At 39.2% G+C, this 23,876-nt stretch overlaps 1 protein-coding gene across 1 annotated transcript in view; it reads right to left on the bottom strand.

Annotated features, from left to right (window-relative positions):
• The window catches only part of LOC146636284 (alpha-2-macroglobulin-like), a 34,351-nt gene extending 11,122 nt beyond the window's left edge, over window positions 1-23,229 (bottom strand). Inside the window, exons 1-16 of the mRNA XM_085349508.1 lie at window positions 23,150-23,229; window positions 17,576-17,661; window positions 17,246-17,426; window positions 16,913-17,069; window positions 15,551-15,603; window positions 15,172-15,192; window positions 6,726-6,891; window positions 6,550-6,634; window positions 6,341-6,464; window positions 5,382-5,496; window positions 5,146-5,258; window positions 4,895-5,062; window positions 4,433-4,660; window positions 3,875-3,938; window positions 3,581-3,726; window positions 524-673 (exon numbers count right to left, since the gene is read on the bottom strand). Of these exons, the coding sequence (XP_085205634.1) occupies window positions 524-673; window positions 3,581-3,726; window positions 3,875-3,938; window positions 4,433-4,660; window positions 4,895-5,062; window positions 5,146-5,258; window positions 5,382-5,496; window positions 6,341-6,464; window positions 6,550-6,634; window positions 6,726-6,891; window positions 15,172-15,192; window positions 15,551-15,603; window positions 16,913-17,069; window positions 17,246-17,426; window positions 17,576-17,655 (1,851 nt within the window). The 5' untranslated portion in view covers window positions 17,656-17,661; window positions 23,150-23,229. The remainder of the gene's footprint in view (window positions 1-523; window positions 674-3,580; window positions 3,727-3,874; window positions 3,939-4,432; window positions 4,661-4,894; window positions 5,063-5,145; window positions 5,259-5,381; window positions 5,497-6,340; window positions 6,465-6,549; window positions 6,635-6,725; window positions 6,892-15,171; window positions 15,193-15,550; window positions 15,604-16,912; window positions 17,070-17,245; window positions 17,427-17,575; window positions 17,662-23,149) is intronic.
• Between the last annotated feature and the right edge of the window lie 647 nt (window positions 23,230-23,876).

The following is a 23,876-nucleotide window of genomic DNA, read 5'->3' as shown; positions in this document are numbered from 1 at the left end:
CATTGTTTTCTCTGTTTTGGCCCCCCGTCCACACTGAAACGCTGCGCTTTCCTCAAGGAAAAATGCAGCATTTTGAAAAAGCTCTCGAAAACGCATACATTTAAAAACGCAGCTGTCCTGTCGCAGTGTGGACACACAAAAACGCAGACTTTCTAAAACGATGAAGTATTTTAGTCATGTGACCAAAGTCATGTGACCAAATAAACAAAGATAGCGGAGTGCATTATACAGCGGTTGTTTTGATTGCTCTCAATTTTGACAGCCCTAAAAAAAGATGAATATCAGTTTGTACATGCTCCAGATAGCTTTTCTTCAAATTCTTTAACTCTCACTCGCTTTTGCGCATGCGCAGGACTGGAACGTAAGCATTTTCAGCCATTTCAATGTGGACGCGCAACTGTGAAAACGACTGAAAACGCTAGTGTGGACGCGGTGCATTTTCAGATGAAAACGCCGTTTTCCAATCTATCCGGGCTAGTGTGGACGTAGCCTGAGAGTGAAGGATGGTTGAGACCACACTTACCTTATCTGCATCCAGAATATTCTCAGGCTCTTTGATGAGGACACTCTTGTCAATGGCACTTAAACCACACAAAGAGTGTGGAAGCGCCGTCACCTCCATGTTGGTTTTTTCTCCTGGGACAGTTGAAGAAGGTGTGAACTCCAATGACACCTAACACAGAAATTAGACCATCTAAACTTTAATGGTTCTAAAAGAACAAAAGTTCAAGCCTATATCACACAGAAACCATTCACTAGCTTTTATGTAGTTTTTGGAGTTCAGGTTTGATAATCACTGTGTCATAGTCTGGGTGAGCTCAAGTGTTTTTTCCTCTGTTTTTCTTGTGTTGCCCAGTATCTACCCTGGGGTGGCGTCCTCGTCATCTCACCTGATCTGCTCCCCTCATCCTCACTGCAATCAGTGAGATAGCATTTAAGACCAGGGTCCCCCATCTCTTCTCCACCTGTTTTCGAGCTAACCTCACGTTGGTAACAGGCCTTATCATTCTCTTTGTTAAAGGAGCATTTTCTGTTGCACATCCGCCACTCAGGATTAATCCTTCTACCGCTTCCGCCTGTCCTCCTGCCACCTTCTCTCTTGGCTCTCTAGAAAAGAAAGGTCGGAACCCTCTCACTAGCTCACCATTCTAGATGCACACCCAGCGATTCAAACCTGTCAAGTAAGACTATTTCAGTATTAGTCACCTCTCCAGACAAGCTTCCCTTGCCTTTTCTCTAACCATGCTCTCCCTCTGTTCAGTTTTGCTACATTCGGTTCCCTGCCAAGTATCCCTCCTTTGTGACACTATTTACTCATGTGTTTAAGCAAATAAAACCTGTGAAAACCTTATCGCTGTTTCCCATGCTTGAATCGGCTCTTGGGTCCTCATCCATGTACTAACCTCCAGGCCCTTGTGACAGTACAATTGGCCCAATGAAAAATGGACCCAGAAGAGCCAATACAGGCAGCGATCTCGAAGTAGGGTTCAATACTAGGTAATTATCAACAGTCAGTCCAATTCCTAGAAATTGTGGGGATGAACAAAAGTATTTTACCAGCATAATATAATCTGCAGTATGATCATTGCTTTAACAATGTAGCAGATAGCTTTAAGAGGGCCTTAAGATGTTTATGCTTACTGTTATCATATTAACCTTGTATTTCAGATGCAGTTATAATTATTTTATACACATTGCATATCTGTGCTTATTTTGAGTTGATGTTCGGTTCATTAAGGGTCTTAAGCTTCACTGGCGTGACAGTCCAGGTGATACATGCTGAGGGAAACTAGAACATGGAAGGAATTGCAATACATGCTTACAAAACACTTATATCAGGTCATTTTTATTATCATTTATAAGTTCATATTTTTGTATTAAGCTTTTAGTAGAGGTTCTTGATTAAAACATTTATTTAGTAGATGATATATACATAGTTTCAGTTTGGTTATTACATATATGAGAGTGGCGTCTGTCTCTCTGTCTGGTGAGAGGTCAGGAGCTAGTCGGCGAGGTGAAGTAGGGTGCAATGGTGGTTAGCACACAGACACACGCACACACACTCAGTTAGAGAGAATCATTTATAGGTGAAAGTTTAATCATGTTTTGCTTGGGGTTGCAAAAAGAGCAGTTTGTCGCAGAACTGCTGCTGATGTGTCTGGATGACAAGCGAGCATCCGGCAGTAACAGGATGTACCTGTCATGGAGACGACGACGGCGTTCTTTTTAAACTGTGTTAAAAGTCATTGTGGTTTTGATCTGATCTATGTATAAAATGTATCTGTGACGTTGAGGGGGCGTCATTAAATTTAAGCCCTGATGATATAAAATATCTGTTTATGCTTTGATTAAGTCGAAGATCAATTGCCGTCTGTGGTGATCTTCCCACGCGTGTATTAAAATCATCGTTTGACTTCACCCGGCCGGATCAGTGTGGTTATTCTTCGATCACCTCTTGTATCCTTCCTCAATATTGAACCCTTAACAAAATACAATGCAAATCTATTGGTGACACTCAAGTGAAAATCATTGCCTCACTATTAGAACTCCAGCTCAGTTTCACTCCCAGCCAAACCACTTCCACGCACACTTCCACTCCTTTCCCCGCTTCCATAGGACCTGCCCCATCTTTACCTGCCATTAGCACTTCTCAGCCTGAGCCATTCACCAGGGTACAGGGTTGCTGTAAGGGTTTCCTGTTGCAATGCTCTTATGTTTTCTCAATCACCACACTCCATCCCTGACAACACCTCTGAGCTCTCGTAAGTGGTAGGCAAGCTGAGGGGTAAAGCATTGGTATGGGTTGAGGCTTGTTTGTCATCACATTCCTTTTCATCCTGCTCTTATGATGAGTTTCAAGGGAAGCTTAAAAGACCTTTGCCCACCCCATCTCTGAGGGCAGCGTAGCTTGGAGCTTGAAGTCAAGTTAGATGTAACATAGCTAAGTTTTTCATCGATTTCTGCATGGCAGCTGCCAAGGTGGGTTGGCCTGATCATGTGCTCCTGGGAATATTTATGAGTTAGCTTCTCATGATGAGCCCACATCGTTCAAGGATTTGGTTTATTTCCTCCTCCCTCTCTCTCAGGATCGCCTGAGAGAGAGAAAAGGCTACATAGCTGGTTATGTAATTGCACTTGCCTCTGTTCTACCTGATCCTCCCATTCTAGCCACAGTTTTAAACAATCAGATTTTTTCCCATATTACTCATCAAACCAGACCAGTCTCCCTAATTACTTCTGGTGACTGTCCTTGGCTACCCTTGTCTAAATGGTTTCATATAATTAAACCTAACTTACACTAATCAATATATCTAGTACAGCTGCACACAGTTTACACCAGGGGTAGGCAACTCCAGGCCTCGAGTGCCGGTGTCCTGCAGGTTTTAGATCGCACCCTGGGTTAGCACACCTGAATCAAATGATTAGTTCATTACCAGGCCTCTGGAGAACTTCAAGAAATGCTGAGGAGTCATTTAGCCCTTTAAATCAGCTGTGATGGATCATGGACACATCTAAAACCTCCAGGACACCGGCACTCGAGGCCTGGAGTTGCCTACCCCTGGTTTACACCAACACATACCTTGTGACTGAAGCATTTCTCAGTAGAGAAGTCAGCGCTGTGGGCAATCACATTCGTACTGGAAAGTACAGCATATGCTACAATCTGGACGACTGGTGCCATGTCAGTAGAAATTCTCAATTTAAAGGACACTTCACCCTCATTCACTGAAACAAACAAGCATACCAAAAATAGCTATAATATCAATTTTATTTTAATAATCACCAAACTTTTTTTTAAAAGTGTAACTGGATTTAATACCTGATATTACAAAAGAATTTCATGAACTCATGATTTGAGCCAGTCTTTACATACCTGACTGATCTTTAAATTTAATCTGTTTAAATCCTTGCATGACAATGGCTCCTCTGGACAACACCTGAAGAATATAGAAGAAAATGACACAAAATGTGTAATCCAGCCGTGACGTTATGCATTTTGCGTCTCTCACAGCGTTAAGTCCTGCCGGGAATGTTTCAGAAACAGACAGTGCAGTCTGCTTGTGGTCTTTTATTTTGAAAATTGACTGGACTTTGGACAAATGACCAAACATCCTCCAGCTTCTGTCTCCAGTGGGGCAAAAGGCTCAGATGCCCCCTCTCCCCTTCATTGTTTGCAATTTTTATCAAACTAGCAGCAACAATCAGGCTATAGCAATTAAGGGGATAAAATGCAAGAATGTAGAACATAAAATTAGTCTTTATGCAGATGATGTGTTGCTTTTTCTTCAGCATTTACAAACCATTTTCTCTGAGGTGAATATATTAATAAACTCTTTCTGTTTCATTCGATAAACTGGTAGATTTTCAAATGTTTTTTTTTCTTTTTCTTTTTTTTTTACTGTGGATGAACTTGTGACAAGCAATAACTCACCAGATATACCACATCCATGTAAACTGCGGTTTCCCTCACTATAGTGTACTGAATAGATATATCCTCTTCTGCATCGCAGGAAAGGGGTTTATCCTTCATCTTCAGCTTCAGCGAGCTGAATGTTTTTTCATCTTGAGAAGGAGGTTGGGATGTATATACTGTGTGAAATCCTAAATCATAAAAAGGAGTTCTATGGCTTTGGAAGTATAGGGTTGGTGTCAGGGCTGCCTGAATTGTAGAAAAGAAACATACATAATTTGATGAAGAAGAAAACACTGGAAAATGGGTTTTAGAAGCAAGCTAATGTAAAATAATCTTAACAGTTTCACAATAGTCACTAATTACTATTGTAGCACATTGGACAAGCGACATCAGAAATCATATTAAGTCAATGAAAACATTGTCATGTAACTTACCAATGCTGACTTAAAAACTACTGTTTCAGTGTAATTATCTACTTACATGGAGTTTAATATCCTCATGAAAGTTATCTGTGCTGAATGAAAACTCAGCGACACCGTTGCTGTCAGTTGTTAGATTTTTTAGTAAGCGTTCCGACCAACGTTCTCCCACAAACAGGTACACAGGTGCTTTGGAAATGGGTGTATCATTGTAGTAAACTGCTTTAACCTGTTCAAACCACAATGTTTCATTACTACAACACACATTATTTACACTACATTCTAAATTACATAGCACAAATTTGAACTTACTTTTCCCTCCACATTTGATCCTGGTTCCCAAATCTTGGGAACATCAACAAAAGACGCTTTTCCAAGGACAAAAGAAATTCTTATTTTCATTTCTTGTTTGTGTGAAATGCCTGAATACGAAACCTCAATGTTAAAACAATGCACATGCCATATTTCCGCAAATGCACAATAACCTATAATTTAAAAAATGTAACAATTAAAATAAAATGAAAAATAGCAACTCCAAGACTTTCCTGTTCCCTCCTCTTCCATTTTGGCAATGACATTCAGCTGATCTTTAAGGAATTTTTTGTTAATTTTGGTGAAGGTTGACATCTTGAATGTAACAGCTGCACAGCCTGTCCCATCAGCCTAGAAATTCCAAAACAATAAAATATAAATAATTTTAAAAAGGCTTACATCATACTTTTATCTCCTAAGACCCGAAGTCTTTCATGTCATGCATTTTTAATTTGTCTTTGCTATTTGGGCTGATTGGGACCTGATGAATGTAAAAACAAAGAATTATCTTTATACTGATTTTGCTCTACAAGGGCCTGATATCCACATATAAGGATATTCGTTTTAATTTCAATAAAACAGTATCAGTATAATGTTGTTGTAAGTGAAAATCAGGCTCGTGTAGAGCAAAATTTAGTATTGTGGTCTAGACAACCCAAAATTTGATGTCAACATATGTGGACGCCAGGTTCTAGGAGGTTAAGCAGGTTGCAACAATTTGGACTTTGTTGCAGTCGCTTAAGCCAGTTGTAGCTCTACCAGTGTTACTAATGGAATAAATGACTTACACTCATTATTTAATCAGTTAGCTTGTTAAGAGCTGACACACTGACACAAGCATCAGCCACAGAACATATTCATAACAGCAGAAAAAAAAAAATGGAGTCAAAGCGATAGCTATAATTCAGCATTCATAAATAATGAGGGCACAACAGTGAATATTACTGAATCTGTAACCGGGTATTTTATAATACAGAATTAAAAATAAATGCTTTAAGGACACTAAAAATTATTTAATTGAAATTCAAGTTCAACTTGAAATTTTACTCATTATATTCTCGAAATTTGGAGATAGATAAGATAATGATAAAATACTGCATTAATTCCTGACATACAGAAACCTTCTGCATGGGCATGTGGTCTGCTTTTATCTGCACATTGTTTCAGGAGAAATTTGAGACTGGAACAACTGTACCCGTTTGGTCTCTGTGTGGCAGGGAGCCTCTGTCTTGTGTTTCTTAGCAGAGGAAATAGAGCGTTCAAGAAGTCGGCACATCGTAACTGTAATACTTCCTGGAACAGGCTGTCCAAAGGTGTACCTATTAAAATAAAAACAAAAACAAAACAAAACTCCAATTTGTGAAGATCTAAATTGCCATTTGTCAAGAAAGGACTCCTACTTACTTTGCACATAATTTAATATCAACTTCTTCCTGGCCAATACTCACTTCTTCAGATACATTTACTGTTACGTCAAATTTGGGTAAAACTGGGGACAAAATATCAAAGTTAGTATCTGCATTATATTAAGAATATTTAAAAACAGAATGTCAAAAGATCTTTTTAAAGACCTGACTTACCATACTTTTCCACCTTGAATTTGTGAACAAATCTATCTTCACCCACAGAGACAATTATTTTGTACGTTCCTTCATGGGCCTCAGAGTTCAAGGAGTATGAAAGCTGCAATATTTTATTATTGGATGTTCCATTTAACCACTGTCCAATCCTGTTTCTATTGGGATTCTGTTAAATACAAGAGAAGTACGTGTACAACTTAACCTTTTCAATTGTTTGCACTTGTTTGCATATTAAAGAATATGTTGGTGAACCCCAAATGTTGTCTGGTGCATATATTGTAGGGGTGCAACGATACTCGTATCGATATTGAACCGTTCGATACAGTGCTTCGGTTCGGTACGCATATGTATCAAACAATACAAAATTTTTAATTTATTTTATCAACTTTTCTTCTGACGATGCTGTCTGTGTTGAGAGCTCAGTGGATCTGCGTTCGACTACTCCGCCTAGGCTGCACTGTCGAGCGCAGATCCACTGAGCGCAGCGCAAGCTAGCAAGACAGAAGCTGCAACATGGCAAATTGAACCTCCCCCACCCTCATTCAGATCTGGCCTTTGGAACTATCTTGGTCTTCATGTGAAGTACGACCCTGAAGGTAAGTGCGTCATGGACAAAAGTAAAACAGTATGTCGGATGTGCCACGCAATGCTCAATTACATGGGTGGGAACTACTGCGTTAGCGCAGTTAGCTCGTTAACGTGTTGGCCATCCAGCCCCACGCACGGGGCGATCCGTGGTAGCTCGTTAACGGAGATTTGCCATGTTGTGGCGTTAACGTCATTTCAGATTAACGCTGACAGCACTAGTGGGAACAAAATGAATATGACTGCACATTTATGCTGACATCATCCTAGTGCAAAGACAAGTGGAAGCAGATAAAAACAACAAGCACGCATGCTACAAACTTTACCTGAGTCATTTAAACAGCTGTTAGCACATGATTCTCCTTATGCTAAAAATATAGCCCAGAAGAAGCGTATAGTATAGCTTTTATTTTGGAAAGAGCCATTTCTCTGTAATAAACTCTCTTTTCCAAAGATGACTGATTTCTCGATCAGATAGATTTATTATTTTATCCCTTTGTTGTTTCAGCAACATTAAATTTAAAAACTGTACGCTTGAGTTAAAATATATATTTATAATTTTAATAAATGACAAATTAAAAAAGCATGAACATTTTTTTGTATTGAAAAAATATCGAACCGTGACACCAAAGTATCAAACCGAACTGAACCGTGAATTTTGTGTATCGTTGCACCCCTAATATATTGGTGTATGTATTTCTGCTTATTGAGTAAAAAACAAACAAATGAAAGTCTAATAACCTGGTATAAGAGAGAACTGGACAACTGCATCTCATCTGGTCTCCAGTATAGGCAATATAAAGTTGTGATCAAAATGTTACATAAAGTTATCATAGGAAAAAATGTCATAGTGACTTTCGTTTTTTTTATTATTATTATTATTTCTGTAGACTGTTATTTTTCCAGATTGAAATGACTATACAGAAAAAATAAATTATTTTGTATTTTCTCTAATCGTTAGCCATCAAGAATCTTCTGGCATAATTCCAGGTGGATATTTAATAATAATACATTTTATTCATAAAGCGCCTTTCAAGACACTCAAGGACACTTAACAAACAACAAATAAACACGAATAAAACAAATAACAGAACAATGATCAAATGAAGAACAATAAAAACAAAAGCACAATATAAAATTAGTAAACAACTGATTCACAGTGAATATACAGATTTGAACAGATGGGTTTTGAGTTGAGATTTAAACCAATGTTTCTTATATCTGGGAGTAGAGAGTTCCACAGTCTGGGAGCAGAGCAGCTGGAAGCTCTGCTTCCCATGTTGGTGAGGCGGAAAGAAGGCACAGTAAGCTGGATAGAAGAAGAGGATCGAAGTGAGCAGGCAGAAGAGGTAGTGCTTAACAGATCAGAAAGGTAAGCAGGAGCAAGGTTATGAGGGTGAGCAGAAGAAGTTTGTACACTATCCAGAATTTCACAGGGAGCCAGTGAAGTTCCTGAAGAACAGGGGTGATGTGCTGGTACGAGGAGGTTCTGGTAATAATGCGAACAGTGGAGTTTTGAACCAGTTAAAGCTTGTGGAGGGACTTTTGGAGGAGACCATGTAAGAGAGAATTACAGTAGCAAAGCCGGGAGGTAACGAGACCATGGACAAGAATGGACAAAGACTGGTGGGAGAGAGAAGGACGTAATCTGTTGATGTTGCGTAGATGGAAATAGGCAGAACGATTGAGATTATTGATGTGAGATTTATAGGACAGGATGACACCAAGGCTCTTAACATGAGGTGAAGGGAAAACCTCTGGAGTCATCAGTAGTGAGTGAGATATGATTTGCCTTCAAAAGGTTGGATTTAGTGCCAATAAGAAGGATTTCAGTTTTATCCTCATTAAGCTTAAGAAACTTAGAGCTGAATCAGGATTTCAATTCAGATATGCATTCTGTAAGGGAAGAAGCTGGGAGGGAAGAACCAGGTCTGCAGGAGAAATATAACTGGGCGTCATCAGCAAAACAGTGAAAGTGAAGATCAAATTCACAGATAATGGTACCAAGAGGGAGGATGTATATTATGAAGACAAGAGGGCCTAAGACTAACCCTTGGGGTACACCAGATGTGACTGGCAATAGATGAGAATGGAATGATTTAATTTGAATAAACTGGGAGCGGTCAAGGAGATATGACTGAAATCAGGCTAGGGGTGTGTCAGAGATGCCAAGAGAGGAAAGTCTGCTCAGAAGGACGTAGTGAGAGTTTGTGTCGAAGGCTGAGCTCAGATCCAAAAGGATGAGAATGTTGAGAAGACCAGAGTCAGCTCCGATTACAAGATTATTAGTAACTTTAAGTAAAGGAGTTTGTAATCCAGTTCCTGAAATCATCCTAAACAAAAAGGAAAAACAAGTTATTTTACTACACTCAGTATTGAATACTTTGAGGTAATTTTTAGTGTATTTCCACGTGTACTAGAAGGCCTATGGTACAAGGTGGATTAAGCACATCTATTTTAAAACTCCTATTTACAGACTGAGTTCTTGTGTTTACATGTTATTATTTGTATTTTGTTCAGATCTGATAAGCATTTACATATTGCTCCATTTCTCAAGGGAGTAATATACTTATTTATTTGTGATTATATATACAGTGAGTTTATTTCTGATGGATGTGATGAATGTTTACCATAAAAGTGGCGACTATAGTTCCTGAATATTTGAAGCCTTGTGGAAAATCTTGAATCTTACTGAAGGTTACAACTGTGAATTTTGAAAATTGATACTGTGAACTTTGAACCTTGATATTTTAATGTTGTACAACATGACTGAACTGATAATGATTGAATTGATGATAGCTGATCTGAACAGTAGTTACTGCAGCGTGACAGTACTGTAATTTGTGAGAGTTATTCTTAAATTGGTTGTGACATATATTTGACCATTGTTTATAGGTCAGGTTTTTATATGGGACGAATCCAAGGACCAGTTCAGCAATTACAGATCCCAGAGTGTTCCAGTTTTCACTGGATGGCGAGCCAATCCCAGATCCTAGGGGGCGATATACATTTACACGCACACTCATTTGCACATTGATGGACTACAATTCTCTGCTGTACAAGTAGTGCAGTAGGACAGACAATCACACACACGCACTTCTCACTGGACGGACTCTGTTGCAATGCATCCATTTGTCATGGGCCCCACCGGTACCATTTGGACTTTAAACACTAATTCTTTACTTCTGCACAATTTTATTTTATTGTATTTTTTTGCTACTTTGGGGGGAAATTTTTATGTTGTAATTCTGTGTTGGTTACAAAAATCTCTTGAAAAAAAATCTTAAAATGGCTTAAATTACTAAAGTTACTTTTAAGCCACACAACTGTGTTTTGTTTCTCTGTCATTCATGTACCAGAGCTCCAAGAGTCCTTCCTATTCTTCTGATACCAGCCCAAATTACTCATCACCTTGGTTATTATCCAATGGTACTGTATATAAACCCACATAAGTGCTACAAGTTTCTATACTGTGACATGAGTGAAAACCAGATTGAAATCTCTTGTAGATATTATTATTAACCAGGTGTGAAAGAAGTTGAGCTGCACCGTTTTTTCAAGTATTTTAGAAATGGAGGTTAGATTAGAAAGAGGTTGTTAAAGTTGAATGATAGCAGAGATGAGTGGGAGTAGAGAAGAGAGGCAGGGTTTCAGGTCATTTATTTGACCATTCTTCTTAGCAGAATTGGTAGAATTAAGGTTGAAGTAAGACATTTTTAATAGAATTAAGAACAACGCTTTAAGAAAGTAATGTACCGTATTTTCACGACCATAAGACGCACTGTACTAAAAGGCGCAGTCTCAGTTATGTGTGCCATTACTGTATTTAACACACACATAAGGCACACTGGATTATAGGGCGCATACAAGTATCGTATGCGTATTTAAAAATAAAGCGGGAGCAAACCTGAGTTCGGTACCTTACTCACATTTCTATTACCGGTAATCGTCATCATCAACAACACACAAGCATACAAGTGTGCATATTTAAAAATAAAGCAGGAGCAAAACTGAGTTTGGTACTCACATTTTTATTACCAGTAATCGTCATCATCAACAACACACAAGCATACAAGTGTGCGTATTTAAAAATAAAGCAGGAGCAAAACAAAGTTTGGTACTCACATTTTTATCATCAATCAAACCCATCGAAGTCCTCATCCTCTGTGTCTGAATTGAACAGCTGCACTAAATCTCCATCAAACATGCCAGGTTCACTTTCTTCACTGTCAGAGTCACTTTCCGTGCCGTGCGGCTCCTCGGAAATGATGCCGGCTTTTGCGAAAGCTCGAACAACAGTGCCAGCAGACATGTTAGCCCAAGCATCTACAATCCATTGGCAAATTGTGGCGTAACTCGCCCGGCGCTGCCTTCCACTCTTGGTGAAACTGTGGTCTCCATCGGTCATCCATCGCTCCCAGGCCGCTCGCAGCCTTACTTTGAACGGGCGGTTCACACCGATGTCCAGCGGTTGGAGTTCCTTTGTCAGGCCTCCCGGAATGACAGCAAGCTCACAGTTCATTTGTTTCACTAGTTTTTTCACATCGGCTGTGAGATGGGCACGCATAGAGTCACAGATTAAGAGCGATGGTGATGCGTGGAAAAAACCACCTGGTCTCCTTACATACACCTCCCTCAGCCACTCTTTCATCATTTCCTCATCCATCCAGCCCTTTTCATTTGCCTTAATGATGATTCCTGCTGGAAACTTCTCTTTAGGCAAAGTCTTTCGCTTAAAAATCACCATAGGCGGCAGTTTCTGTCCATTAGCATGGCAGCCAAGCACAACAGTAAAAGAAGACTTTTCATACCCCGTTGTGCGTATCGCTACCGTGCTGGTCCCCTTCTTCTCCACAGTGTGACTCACCGGGATGTCGAAAGTGAGCGGGACCTCGTCCATGTTTGTGATGTGGCTGGGCTGGATGTTTTTGTCGCCGATGTGTTTGCTGCAGTAGGAGCGGAAGATTGCCAGCTTTTCCTTATAATCCGCTGGAAGTTGCTGCGCTACCGTAGTCCTGGTCCGGATGGAAAAATGGCACCGTTTCATAAAACGAAAGCACCAAGACGGACCTCCTTGGAAATGTTCAATGTTCATCTCTTCAGCTAGTGAAACTGCTTTTAGCCGAATGGTGACCATTGAAACACTTCTCCCGCTCGTTCTTTGCTCGATGATCCACCGCTCGAGTCTTTCCTCCAACTCGGGCCACCTCGCCTTATGTCCGCGGAAAATCAGCTGCGTTTTCTTGACCTTCCGGAGCTTGTTTTCTAGCTTCCTCCATTTGCGAACCATCGATTCGTTAATATTAAATTCTCTCGCCGCTGCTCGATTTCCATGTTCCTCCGCGTAGCTGATGGCCTTCAGTTTAAACTGTGCTTCGTAAGCGTGTCTCTTTGCCATTTTCAGGGTTGTTAAAACAACGATGTCCTGCATAACGCACATACCTGTTCTTTTATACAGGTATGTGCGATAAAGTCAACGCACACACTTCACCCTTTAGCGTTCTCATGGTGTTCTCTACTACGTCCTCATTACAACACACAGGGCGCACTGCGCTATAGGGCGCGCCGTACTTTTTGAAGAAAATCTAAGACTTTTAAGTGCGCCTTATGGTCCTGAAAATACGGTAAGCCTGCCTTATCCATTCAGTTTTAGTTTGTGTTTGGGATCATTGTCTTGTTGGAGCAGTCAATTGTGTCCAAGTTTCAGCTGTCTAGCTATTCACTAAAGGTGAAGTTGAAGAATTTGGAGATACAATAAACCTCCTTCATTATTTCATCTGGTTTGCACAATGTACCAGTACCAGGAGAAGCAAAACAGGTGATGCTATCACTGCTACTTGACAGCTCGTACAGTGTTCTTTGGTTTGAAAGCTTAACTCCTCCAAACATACTTCTTGTCATTGTGACCAAACAGCTCAATCTGTGTCATCTGTGCATCAAACGTTTCCTGGAAATCCTAAATTATTTTTTTTCATTTAAGTGTGACAGTTTGGGTCTTCTTCTGGAACTTGGCAAAGTGGTTATCCTCTTAAGCCCATACACCCCAGATAAGGGGGCAAAAGACAGGAGATCGGTTTGGCATTGGGGCTTAAGAGGTTATGTCATATGGTGTTGTGAAACAGGCAGGATGGAGGACCCAAAACACAAACTCTCAGACAAAAACTAAACTCAAAAATTTATGAGTTTATTGCTGGACTTAAGCAATACAAAACAAAAACAGGAATGAACTAGAACCAAACAAACAGACAGAGCACACAGCCAGGGAATGAGCAAGATCGTGACAAGAAACAGAGGGGAGATGCAGACATAAATACACACAAACGAAGGGCAAACGAAGGTGGGAACACAGCTAAACGTAATCTAACAAAAAAGACGGGAGGCAAAAGTGAACATGCTGAGATAGGAGACTATCAAAGTAAAACAGGAAGTACAACAAACACACACTAAGATGCAGACTGAGTAAATGAAGCTTATGCGCAAGTTCATCAAGGAAGATGGATGGCCTCACATCTATCTGCTTCCAGGTGCTGGGAATCTTAAGTTTTATTCTTCCACTTTCCCACGTTTCCAAGCTGTTTGTGTCATCACTGGTCTAGTCCAATCACCTTCTCCAGCCTTTTCCAGGCCAATCAGCATTCATAGTGCATACTTTAAATCTCACTGTGCATCTGTTTTTCTCCTTTGCAGATGCTGTTGTGCAATCCAACACATCCCCATCCCCACCTCTCATCACTCAAGCTCCATTCAAGACACCTTCATCTCCACCACCAGCGTCTAAGCTCCAATTTATTCAGCAATAAATCATATTCATTCTTGCTAATAATCTGTCCTCACTGAAACACAGGCAACAGGTGGAGTGAGAGAGACACGGAGACATGGCTGGCCAACAGGCAAAAACATGGGGACCGAGACATGACTGGGAAATTGAGAGCGAGAGACAGAACTTAACACACCTAACCAGACATGAAAGACTGCACGGGGAGGCACAATAACAAAGGAGATGCTGGGGAGGAAACAGAGACAAGACCAAGAGAACCCTAAAGATAACTAGAAAACTAAAGCGACTTATGAACATAAATATAAACAGACAGAAACTCCACAACTAACACAAGGAAAATGGAAAATGCTGGGCAAAAAAACCCAGGATCATGACAGATTATACAGTGATAATGATCCTGTGCAGATGCAGATTTTTGCTCACCTCAAGGCTTCATAATGGGATTTCACAAATTTAGAGACAACATCACAGCAGCTACAGACATCTTTGATGCTGTCTATGATTTTCAGCCTTTTGAAAAACCGATTCAATACTTGAGCTATTCTTACATTCTACTTATAATATAATGTTGTATAGCTTCCTAAACCCCCTGATCTTTCTGTATTTTCTATTTCTTCCATTTAGTTCCCATCTTTCCCACCTTCATGTCACGCACTGAAATTGGAATGACGATAGCCAGTGAGTGCCCTCAGTGGACTAATGTTTGAAGCTATACTTTTAGTTTTCTGCTAAAGCACCATGTTCTTCTCTATCCAGCTTTGATATGTTATGGTGAAGGTTAGGCTCCCATTTAGCTGTTCTTCTACTTGTTTGTATTGTAATTATACAAAATAGTTTAATTATCAGTGCTGTGTGTTTAATGTAAAGGTGTAAGAAATAACCTGACACAATATATACTGTTTATATATCAACAAAATTGTACCACGGTAAAACACTGATATCAGAATCAGCATATAAATTTCAGAGTTGCTGCACTTTGTTGTGCTGTTGGCTTTAAGGAACGTTTAGACCCTTAACAAATCTATTAGATTTACATGCTGAATGTAAAAAAGAAAAGAAAATGATGTGTGGATATTTTCTTACCTCGAGTTCAATGATGTTGCACTAAAAGGCAAAAAATCAAAAAATCAAATGAACAAAAGTGAGAAAATTGTTAGAGGAAATGATTTTCTCATACAGTGTCCTACCAATGTCTCTATCCAACTGCAGGCTTGGTAGAAGTTCAAAAATATTCAACACGTAACACAATTGAACATGAATGAAATGAATTTCAACAGTATGTGATGTTTTTATGTTATTTTGTATACTCCAAGTGTTTGCTTGTTAGAGTTATCACAGAATAAGTAAAAAACAAATTACTAAACACAGACAATACATTGTACTATTGATTTGTTAGTGCAAGTTGACTGATAAACTCAGAGTGATAAAAGTCAAGGAGGAAAGGAGAGACAGAAACACTCACCAGCTGACTGACAGGTCTCAACTTGGGGTCCAGCGCAACAACCCTGAAATGCACTTTGGAAGAAGTTCAAAGATTTTACACCTTAATGAGTAATAAATCCTGACCAAGAAATGAAACTGAAACATTCTCCAACATCATTACTGCCAAATAAGCAGTAGTACTAACATCATTTTCTCTTTGCTTCTATTCGTAACAAGCTTTAAGTAAATTAAATGTGTATATATTTTATATTGTTCATCCTCATATCCTTTGTAGAGGAAAAGCGTGAAATGGACATGGTGGACTGCCATGTCTATACACGCCTTGTTGTGATATCAGGTTGCAGCAAAAGACTTTCATAAAGCCCGGAGAGCACTTTAAAAAAACACAGCAGATGAGAATCTGACTTCTCCGAAGCAAAATGTAAAGAAATGATAGCTGGCTTAAACGGTGTCAGAGTTTAAAGAACTTTATAGGATAAATCAGAATATTGAGTTGTAACCTAACAAAAAGGTCCATATTAATGTTAATGATGTATTTGCACCTTCAAACTGTACCAGACTTTCCTGACAGCTACAATAAGAGGATGCAAACTCATATTAGGATATGTTTGTGAACAAGGGGTATCTTTACAGAAATAACAAAAAGCCAAACTTCAGTCAGCTACAACTGTTATGTTTTGTCTGTAGTGCTTTAAGTCAGTCACTTTATAAACTGTTAAATACATTTAATAGGTATTTTTTAAAATAATTTATAGTTAATAAAAATCTGCATTGTGAAGCAGCATCCATGAATTTTTTCAAGGCTTCTGCATTTATCATAGAATCATAATGCTGAACAATTTAGAAAAACAGTTTGTAGCATACTTGTTCAGACTGAAGGCAGAAGGTGTTTTAAAAAAGCAGAACAGTTTAAAAGATTTAAATCTAAGTGTTTCAAAGACAATAATGTGTTTCAAAAGTGTTGGTGACACAGAGAGTGCTTGGATTGTGCAGCACTGCTGTATTTTTACACATTTTTATTTATCTATTTAATGTTTAGATTATTCTAAAAAGAAAACATGAATGAATTAATGTTTGCTGGAAATAGTTTCGGTGATTTGTACAAACATGGCCAGACTAACTTCAATTCACATTTTCAAAACTTGCTCAATAGTTTGTAATTATCATAGTTCAGCTTGACATGCTATCAAAATATCTGGAAATTATAGAAATAAACGTTTTTGTTTTTGAGTGAAAGGGACGTGTTCATGGTGGAAGTTAAATACACCCAGGAAAGGGGGGGGGGGGGGTCTCCCAGCAGCTGGGGGCAGCCATACTAAGAGGCTGAATCTGTATCAGAATAAGTCCATCTAGCTCTGATGGGTCATCAGCTCACTCTTACCTGTTTGTCCAGGGAGGTAGAGGGGTTTATCCGTCTGGATGAATGTCCTGGCCTTGTAGGCTTTGATCATGACTTTTCTCACTTCTTTTGAGTGAAATGTGTCTCCTCTTACCTCCACCTCAAAATCCAGAATCTTTTCTCCTTCCACTAAAGGAGCCTTTAAGAGAAGTGTTTGAGAGAATGAGGCGCATTATTTATTTATTCTTATTTATTTATAAGAATAAATAAATAATTGTATGCTGTGTTTAAAATACTTGACTGTATTCACCTGCAGTCTTTTTTTTTTATATTAGAAATTACCAAGTGAATCAAAACCCATCTTGGGGAGCTCACCTTAAACTGAGTACAAGTATGAAAATCTTCATTGGATGTATGTGTGAGCAGGGTTGTATTCTCCTCTCTGGACATCAAAGTGACAGTCATGACCACAGTCTCACTGGGCTGCAGAAGACTTGCACAGAATTTGGTCTCAGCTCCAGCTTCTATAACTGCAGGAATGGCCACCAGGTACTGCCTGCAGACACAGACAGATGAACGCTTAAAGCACTGACAAAGAAGGAAACCCCAAACCAGTGCTGGTGCAAACTTTAACTACAAATGTTACACACAAAGTCACAAAGCAAACAAATTCTATTTTTCTTTACAAAGAACACTTAAACTTACGGTTCAGCCACCGCTTGATCCACACACATCCAGCTCAGGAGGACACTCAGTGTCCATGTCAGAATTCTTGAACAGCCCATGACTCACTGCAAAGATTTTCAGAGTCAGCGTCTGTTAAATAGACACCCCCTCAACCCCCATGCCCCTCCCACTTAGCACAGATCCCAACACCCATGACCAGCCCCTTCTGTTTGGTCTCCAGATATCTTAAAAGCACAAAAAGTTGATCATGCAAAAATTCTACAGGTCAAAAAATTCAAACAATTTTAAGATACTTAAGATGTAGTTTTTTTTTTTTATCCACAGACTTGTTTAGCACCAGGTGCTGTCTTCAAAATTAAAGCAAGTAGTAGTTTTTTTTAAGTTTTTAGTTTTCAAATGTGTATTCCATTCTATTTATGCTAACACTGGAGAGAGAGAAGAGTTATTTTTTGTAAGTATTGATGTTTTCCTAATATTTTACCAAAATCCAGGAAGGAAATGTGGTTGCAGTGAGTGAAGTGTTGTAACAACTACTGATCTGTAATGGCATTCTGAAATAACAGATAACATACATAACATACATATCACAGACGTGATACAGAGTAACACCATGCAGATGCTGACTGAGTATGAAACACAGGATGATCGCTGTGTTGTGAATTAGGGGGCAGGGTTTAATAAGAATATTTTCTTCTTCCTGCTCCTTTTCACACATGGTTGTAGTGTTTTTTGATAGAAAGTGTGGTTGGTTTGTTTGAATTGTTGTACCAAGTGTGAAATAAATAAATAAATGAAAAATGAAATGAAATGAAATTATGAAGAACGTGTCATAAATTAGTAGAAAGGTCACCCGAGCACAAAGCACTGTAAAGGTTCCACAAGTTTATTTACAGATTTAGGCAAGGGGGAACAGAAGCAGTCAACAGAGCAGGCATTTTTGGCTTTTGACTTCCAGTAGTGGCATGCACACATGTGAATAGACCTCACGGGTTCAGGTTTCGCGGCAAGATTTGCACAGAAACAGGTATTAATACAGGGCATCCATGCTGTTCTCCTAAGAATTTCATGGCTTGCTCATATTCACCTAGGGCAGGGGTCAGCAACCTTTTACACCCAAAGAGCCATTTGGACCCAGTTTCCACACAAAAGAAAACACTGGGAGCCGCAAATACTTGTTGACATCTAAAATGAAGATAACACTGTATATATTGCTTTTTACCTTTATGCTTTGTGTGAAAAACTAAGGTGTGTTGCTTATGAAATCCATGAAGTGCTACAGAGAAAATTATATTTTATTTAATAATAATAATGATAATTGATTGCATTTATATAGCGCTTTTCTAGGCACCCAAAGTGCTTTACAATTCCACTATTCATTCACTCTCACATTCACACACAGTTGTAGCCACAGCTGGCCTGGTGCAGACTGACAGAAGCGAGGCTGCCATATCGCGCCATCTCTGGCCTCTATTTATGTAATTAACACATTTTTAACGAAATATAACAAAAGGAAAGACACCCAGCTGAACTAAAATGATCCATGTAGCAAACAAAAACTGTTGTGAGCCGCCAGCCTTAACAATAAGTACTAATTAAGCACTTTCAATACATAAATTTCGTGACAATCGCCTTTGGGCTTTTGAAGCCTTGGCCTGGCTTTTAAAAAGTAATTGGAAAAAAAGTACCATGTTGCTAAAAAATAAAAAATAAAAAAAAAGGGAAAATAGATATTTGCAAAATTCTGCCTAAATATGTATTTTACCTGGTTAATGTGTGTGGCGGGGCGTGGTCTGCAGCACCGCTCCAGGGGACTTAACGTCTGTGCTCTCTATGCTGTTGTTGGTGTGTGTCGGGCTGTGAGCTGAAAAGCTACAGCCGGCTGTATGCGTACAGCAACCGTGTGTGAAAAGTGGTCAATAAAGAGATGCTGAAAAGCGTGTTCATGGAAACATCGTCGGGTCTGCCGTGATGTGTTTACAATGGGACTTCTGCTCCTGAACCTCTGCGCACAGCGTCTGCAAATCGGGGCTGTGTGAAGTCACTTTCATCTTTACGCAGGACTGTAAGCTGTCATCTGTGAGCGGTGTTTGTTTTAACATAGTTCACGGAGGAGAATAGCTGCTGACATAATGTGGATCCGAAGATCCATAATTGGCCTACCTGGGGTTGAAAGTCTCGATAAATGCACGGCGTTTTGGCGGGTATGACGCTTATTTTGAGTGATGAAAAAATAATAGAATAATAATAAAATGGCACATGCTCTGACTTCTTTCCTCTGTTTAGGGGGACCAGGCAGGGCTGTCCTATGTCGCCGTTGCTATTTGCAATTGTAATTGAGCCCTTAGCCATATCGCTAAGATCAAACCCAGGTATCACCGGGGTTTCTAGAAATGGTATAGAACAAAGAGTCTCCTTATATGCAGATGACTTGCTTCTTTATATCTCAGAGCCAGCATCCTCATTCCCTTTGGTACTTTCAATACTTGAACAGTTTAGCCTTATTTCTGGCTATAAACTGAATCTTGCCAAGAGTGAACTGTTTCCCCTGAATGCTGCTGCACAGAAATATCAGTGCACAGCACTACCTTTTCGAGTTGTATCAGACAACTTCACATATTTAGGGGTTAAAATTACAAGTCATTTTCATGCTCTTTTCAAGCTTAATTTCGACCCACTTGTGGAGAAAGTTAGGCAGGATTTGGACAGATGGTCTCTACTCCATCTGTCTGTAGCAGGGCGCATAAATACAATTAAAATGAATATCCTCCCCAGATTTTCTTTTCTTTTTCAGTGTGTCCCTGTATTTATTCCAATTTCCTTTTTTGTTAAATTAGACAAGATTCTGTCTGGGTTTATCTGGAACAAAAAAACACCCAGAATACACAAGACATATCTTCAAAGACCGAAAAAGATGGGGGGGATGGCTTTACCAAACTTTATGTTCTATTATTGGGCATGTAATATTCGTATTCTCAGGTATTGGCTACAGGGGGAAGACACGAATAATGCCCCGGCCTGGCTCAGTTTGGAGACTTCTTCCTGTGTCTCAGCCTCTTTACCAGCCCTGATTTATGCCCAAAAGCAGCCTTCGAGTACAGGCTCTTATAATAACTCTATTGTCAAAGTTACCTTGAAAATATGGTATCAATTTCGTCGTTATTTTAAGTTGACCTTTTTTCCCCTTCAATCACCCATCTTGAAAAATCCCTCTTTTCAGCCTTCGTTAGCTGATGGTGCTTTTTATTTGTGGGCCTCTTTGGGTATCAGGTCTTTTTCTGATCTGTACATTCAGAATACATTTGCCTCCTTTGAACAGCTCTCATTGAAATTTGGCCTTCCAAAAAGTCACTTTTTTCGCTATTTACAAATCCGGAGTTTTGTTAAGGAGAAATCCTCTCAGTTCCCATCTAGACCTTCTTATCATGACTTTGATAACCTTCTATTGCCTCCGCCCTCATTACAGGGCCTGATCTCCTGTTTGTATGGGAGAATATGTTCCTTTGGCAACTCTTCAATCTCGGCTATTAAATTGGCATGGGAGCAGGATCTGGGGTGTGTGATTCAGGATGACTCTTGGGATAAAATTCTTTACCGGGTCCATGGCTCCTCATTCTGTGCCAAACATGGGCTGATTCAATGTAAGATTCTGCACCGTGTACATTGGACTAAGGCCAGACTAGCTCAAATATACCCCAATCTTAGCCCTGACTGCGACCGTTGTCATCAAACACCTGCCTCTTTAATGCATATGTTTTGGTCATGTTCATCCCTCAAACAATACTGGATTAATATTTTCTTGATTTTATCTAAGATCATCCAGCTAACCCTCCAACCTGTGCCCTTAACTGCTTTGTTTGGGGTTCTTCCTGATTCAGTTGCCTTGCCGACGCCTCAAGCGGATCTGGTCGCATTTCTCACCTTATTGGCAAGACGCAGAATATTGCTATGTTGGAAGTCCCCTTCTGCCCCATCCTGGGAAATCTGGATCAGAGACGTTCTGCATTTTAGCAAACTCGAAAAGATTAAATTCACCCTGCGCGGGTCTACGGCCAAATTTTTTAAGACCTGGCAACCCTTTTTTGATCATGTTCAGACTTTGCGGTCTCGCAATGCTCCCAATTAGCCAGCTCAGACTCTATCATATTTTATTTTTTCTTATCTTATGTTCAAGTAAGAGGCCTAAGTTTAAGTATATGGATTCTATTGTGCCTGCGTTCTATGATGGTATTTATTTAACTACTTTATACATATTTCTTTTCTCTAACAGAATTGATTTATCCCTATAACTAAGCTGACCATTTATCATGTGTGGGGGTTTTTTTTCTTTTTTTTTTCTTTTTTTTTTTTTTGTTTGTTTGTGTGTTTTGGTCTTTATGTGTCTGTGTGGAGGTGGGGGTTTTGGATACTCTCCACATCTCCCTTGTACACTCAGGAACTGTTGTCTTGTACCGTAGGGTTTGTTACTAGTATTATTAGATTGGATTTTTTCCTTTTTCTGTTTGTACACCCACTGGTACTGCTATAATTATGAGGTGGGAGTGTATGTCTTATATTGCTTTATGTTCTTTAAAAAGAAAACGGCATATTGTTCAATTTGTCTTTTGTAAAAGTCGATGCAAAAACTTTAATAAAAATATCGGGAAAAAAAAAAAATAAATAAAAAAATAGAATATAATTTTATTTTTGTATTTCTAGAACTACAAGTTAAAAAAGAACTAACATAAATAAAATACACTTTAGCTAAATACTTCTAATTTATTTTCCCAAACCACGCGGAGCCGCACTATAAGGACTAAAGACGCGCATGTTGCCGACCCCTGACCTAGGGTGATGCCCTGCCTGGTGCTGGAAGAAGTGGTTGCTTATTTGGTATCTGTTACTGAAACCAAGGCTCAAAGGAGTCCAGGAGGGCAGGCAGGATGACTGCAGCTTGAATTCATCACTCCATAAGATGTGCTGTCACTAATTTTTGGTCCAGTTCTTGAGTAATTGGCATCCCTCAGCATTTGAAATTTGAACTTCCTTCTTTCTCCCTGTGACCTCCCTTGGACCTTGAGCTAGCAACACACTGTGTGACAAACTGCACACAAACAGTTTGTGTGTTTGCTGATGTTCGTTGAGCTGATAGAAGCATTGCATTTGAAATGATTTACCACATGTTACTCCCTTTGTGTTTGCTCGTCTTTAGTAGTGCTATCTAGATGCCGAAGTACCGCAGCTGCAACTTTTGGACACCAATGTTGTACAAAAAAAAAAATAAACAAAAAAAAAAATACCGTCCCACTTTAACCCCTGACTACAGCACCCAGTTTTGCCTCTTTTTATGCGACATCCGCTGACTGCCTTTCACGTCTTACTGTTTAGGCTCAAATCGGTTTGGTATTTGAAGGCCTACAGTGACATGAAATAATAACTCCCCTCAAATATGTTAAACCAAAAGTAAGGAGTCTATTTTAAAAATGTAAGTAGAAATTAAAGACACTGGTTTAAAATGTAGGGAGTGAAATTAAAAAGCAGTCAAAAAACACAACTACTCAAGTAAAGTACAGATACCTGAAAATTCGACTTAAGTACTGCAACAAATTTTTGTACCTTGTTACTGTCCACCTCTGCTCAGGGGGCTGCCTTGTGAGTGTCTCATGCCATTTTTCTATTTACTCTTCTCTTCATACTTTTGGTCAGTGCAGAAAGAATGTTTAACTGCAGCTATCTGTTCATTCTGACTTTTGTAACATGTTGTTTGGCCTGGATACACTTCAACTGGTTGGATAGCGCCCTACAGGGTCTGTCACTATGCATATAAAATAAACTTTTACTTTTTCAAAAGCTGATGTTCAACTATGTCAAAAGGAGGTCAAATGCAGTCCAACTGTTTATTATATAATTTAGTTTTTTGTTTTGGTATTTAATCCTAGGCATACAGCTGATCTATTTCTTTGATTTCATTAGCTAACTAAAGTCATTTTGTGTTGGTGTTTTTAGTTTTTATTTATGTTTACCGAATAAGACATATTTTGCGCTCTTAGAAAGCCCTTTAATGTATCCCAAAGTACCTGGCGAGAGATTTTTTGTTTTGGTTTTTTCCACAATCCTTGCAATCTTGGCTTTTTCACTGTGCCTGTTATAAGTGTGTGTTCATATGTTTTCATTGGTTAAATTTAATTTTTAAAAAAATATCTCTCAGGAAAAAAAAGAGTGTGGATTGTTATCTTTTGCCCTCTTCTTTACATGAGATTTAAAACTATTGATAATGGGTTTTAAAGAAGCTCTAACACTCAGATCCTATCAGCCTCACACTGTGTTTCTATTTGCTTTAGTC

The sequence above is a fragment of the Diplotaxodon limnothrissa genome, linkage group LG3 (genome assembly GCF_057381915.1).
Source record: "Diplotaxodon limnothrissa isolate DT_005_m linkage group LG3, D_limnothrissa_male_GT1.1, whole genome shotgun sequence".
Classification (NCBI taxonomy): Eukaryota; Metazoa; Chordata; class Actinopteri; order Cichliformes; family Cichlidae; genus Diplotaxodon; species Diplotaxodon limnothrissa.
This window is presented reverse-complemented; position numbering and strand designations above follow the sequence as displayed.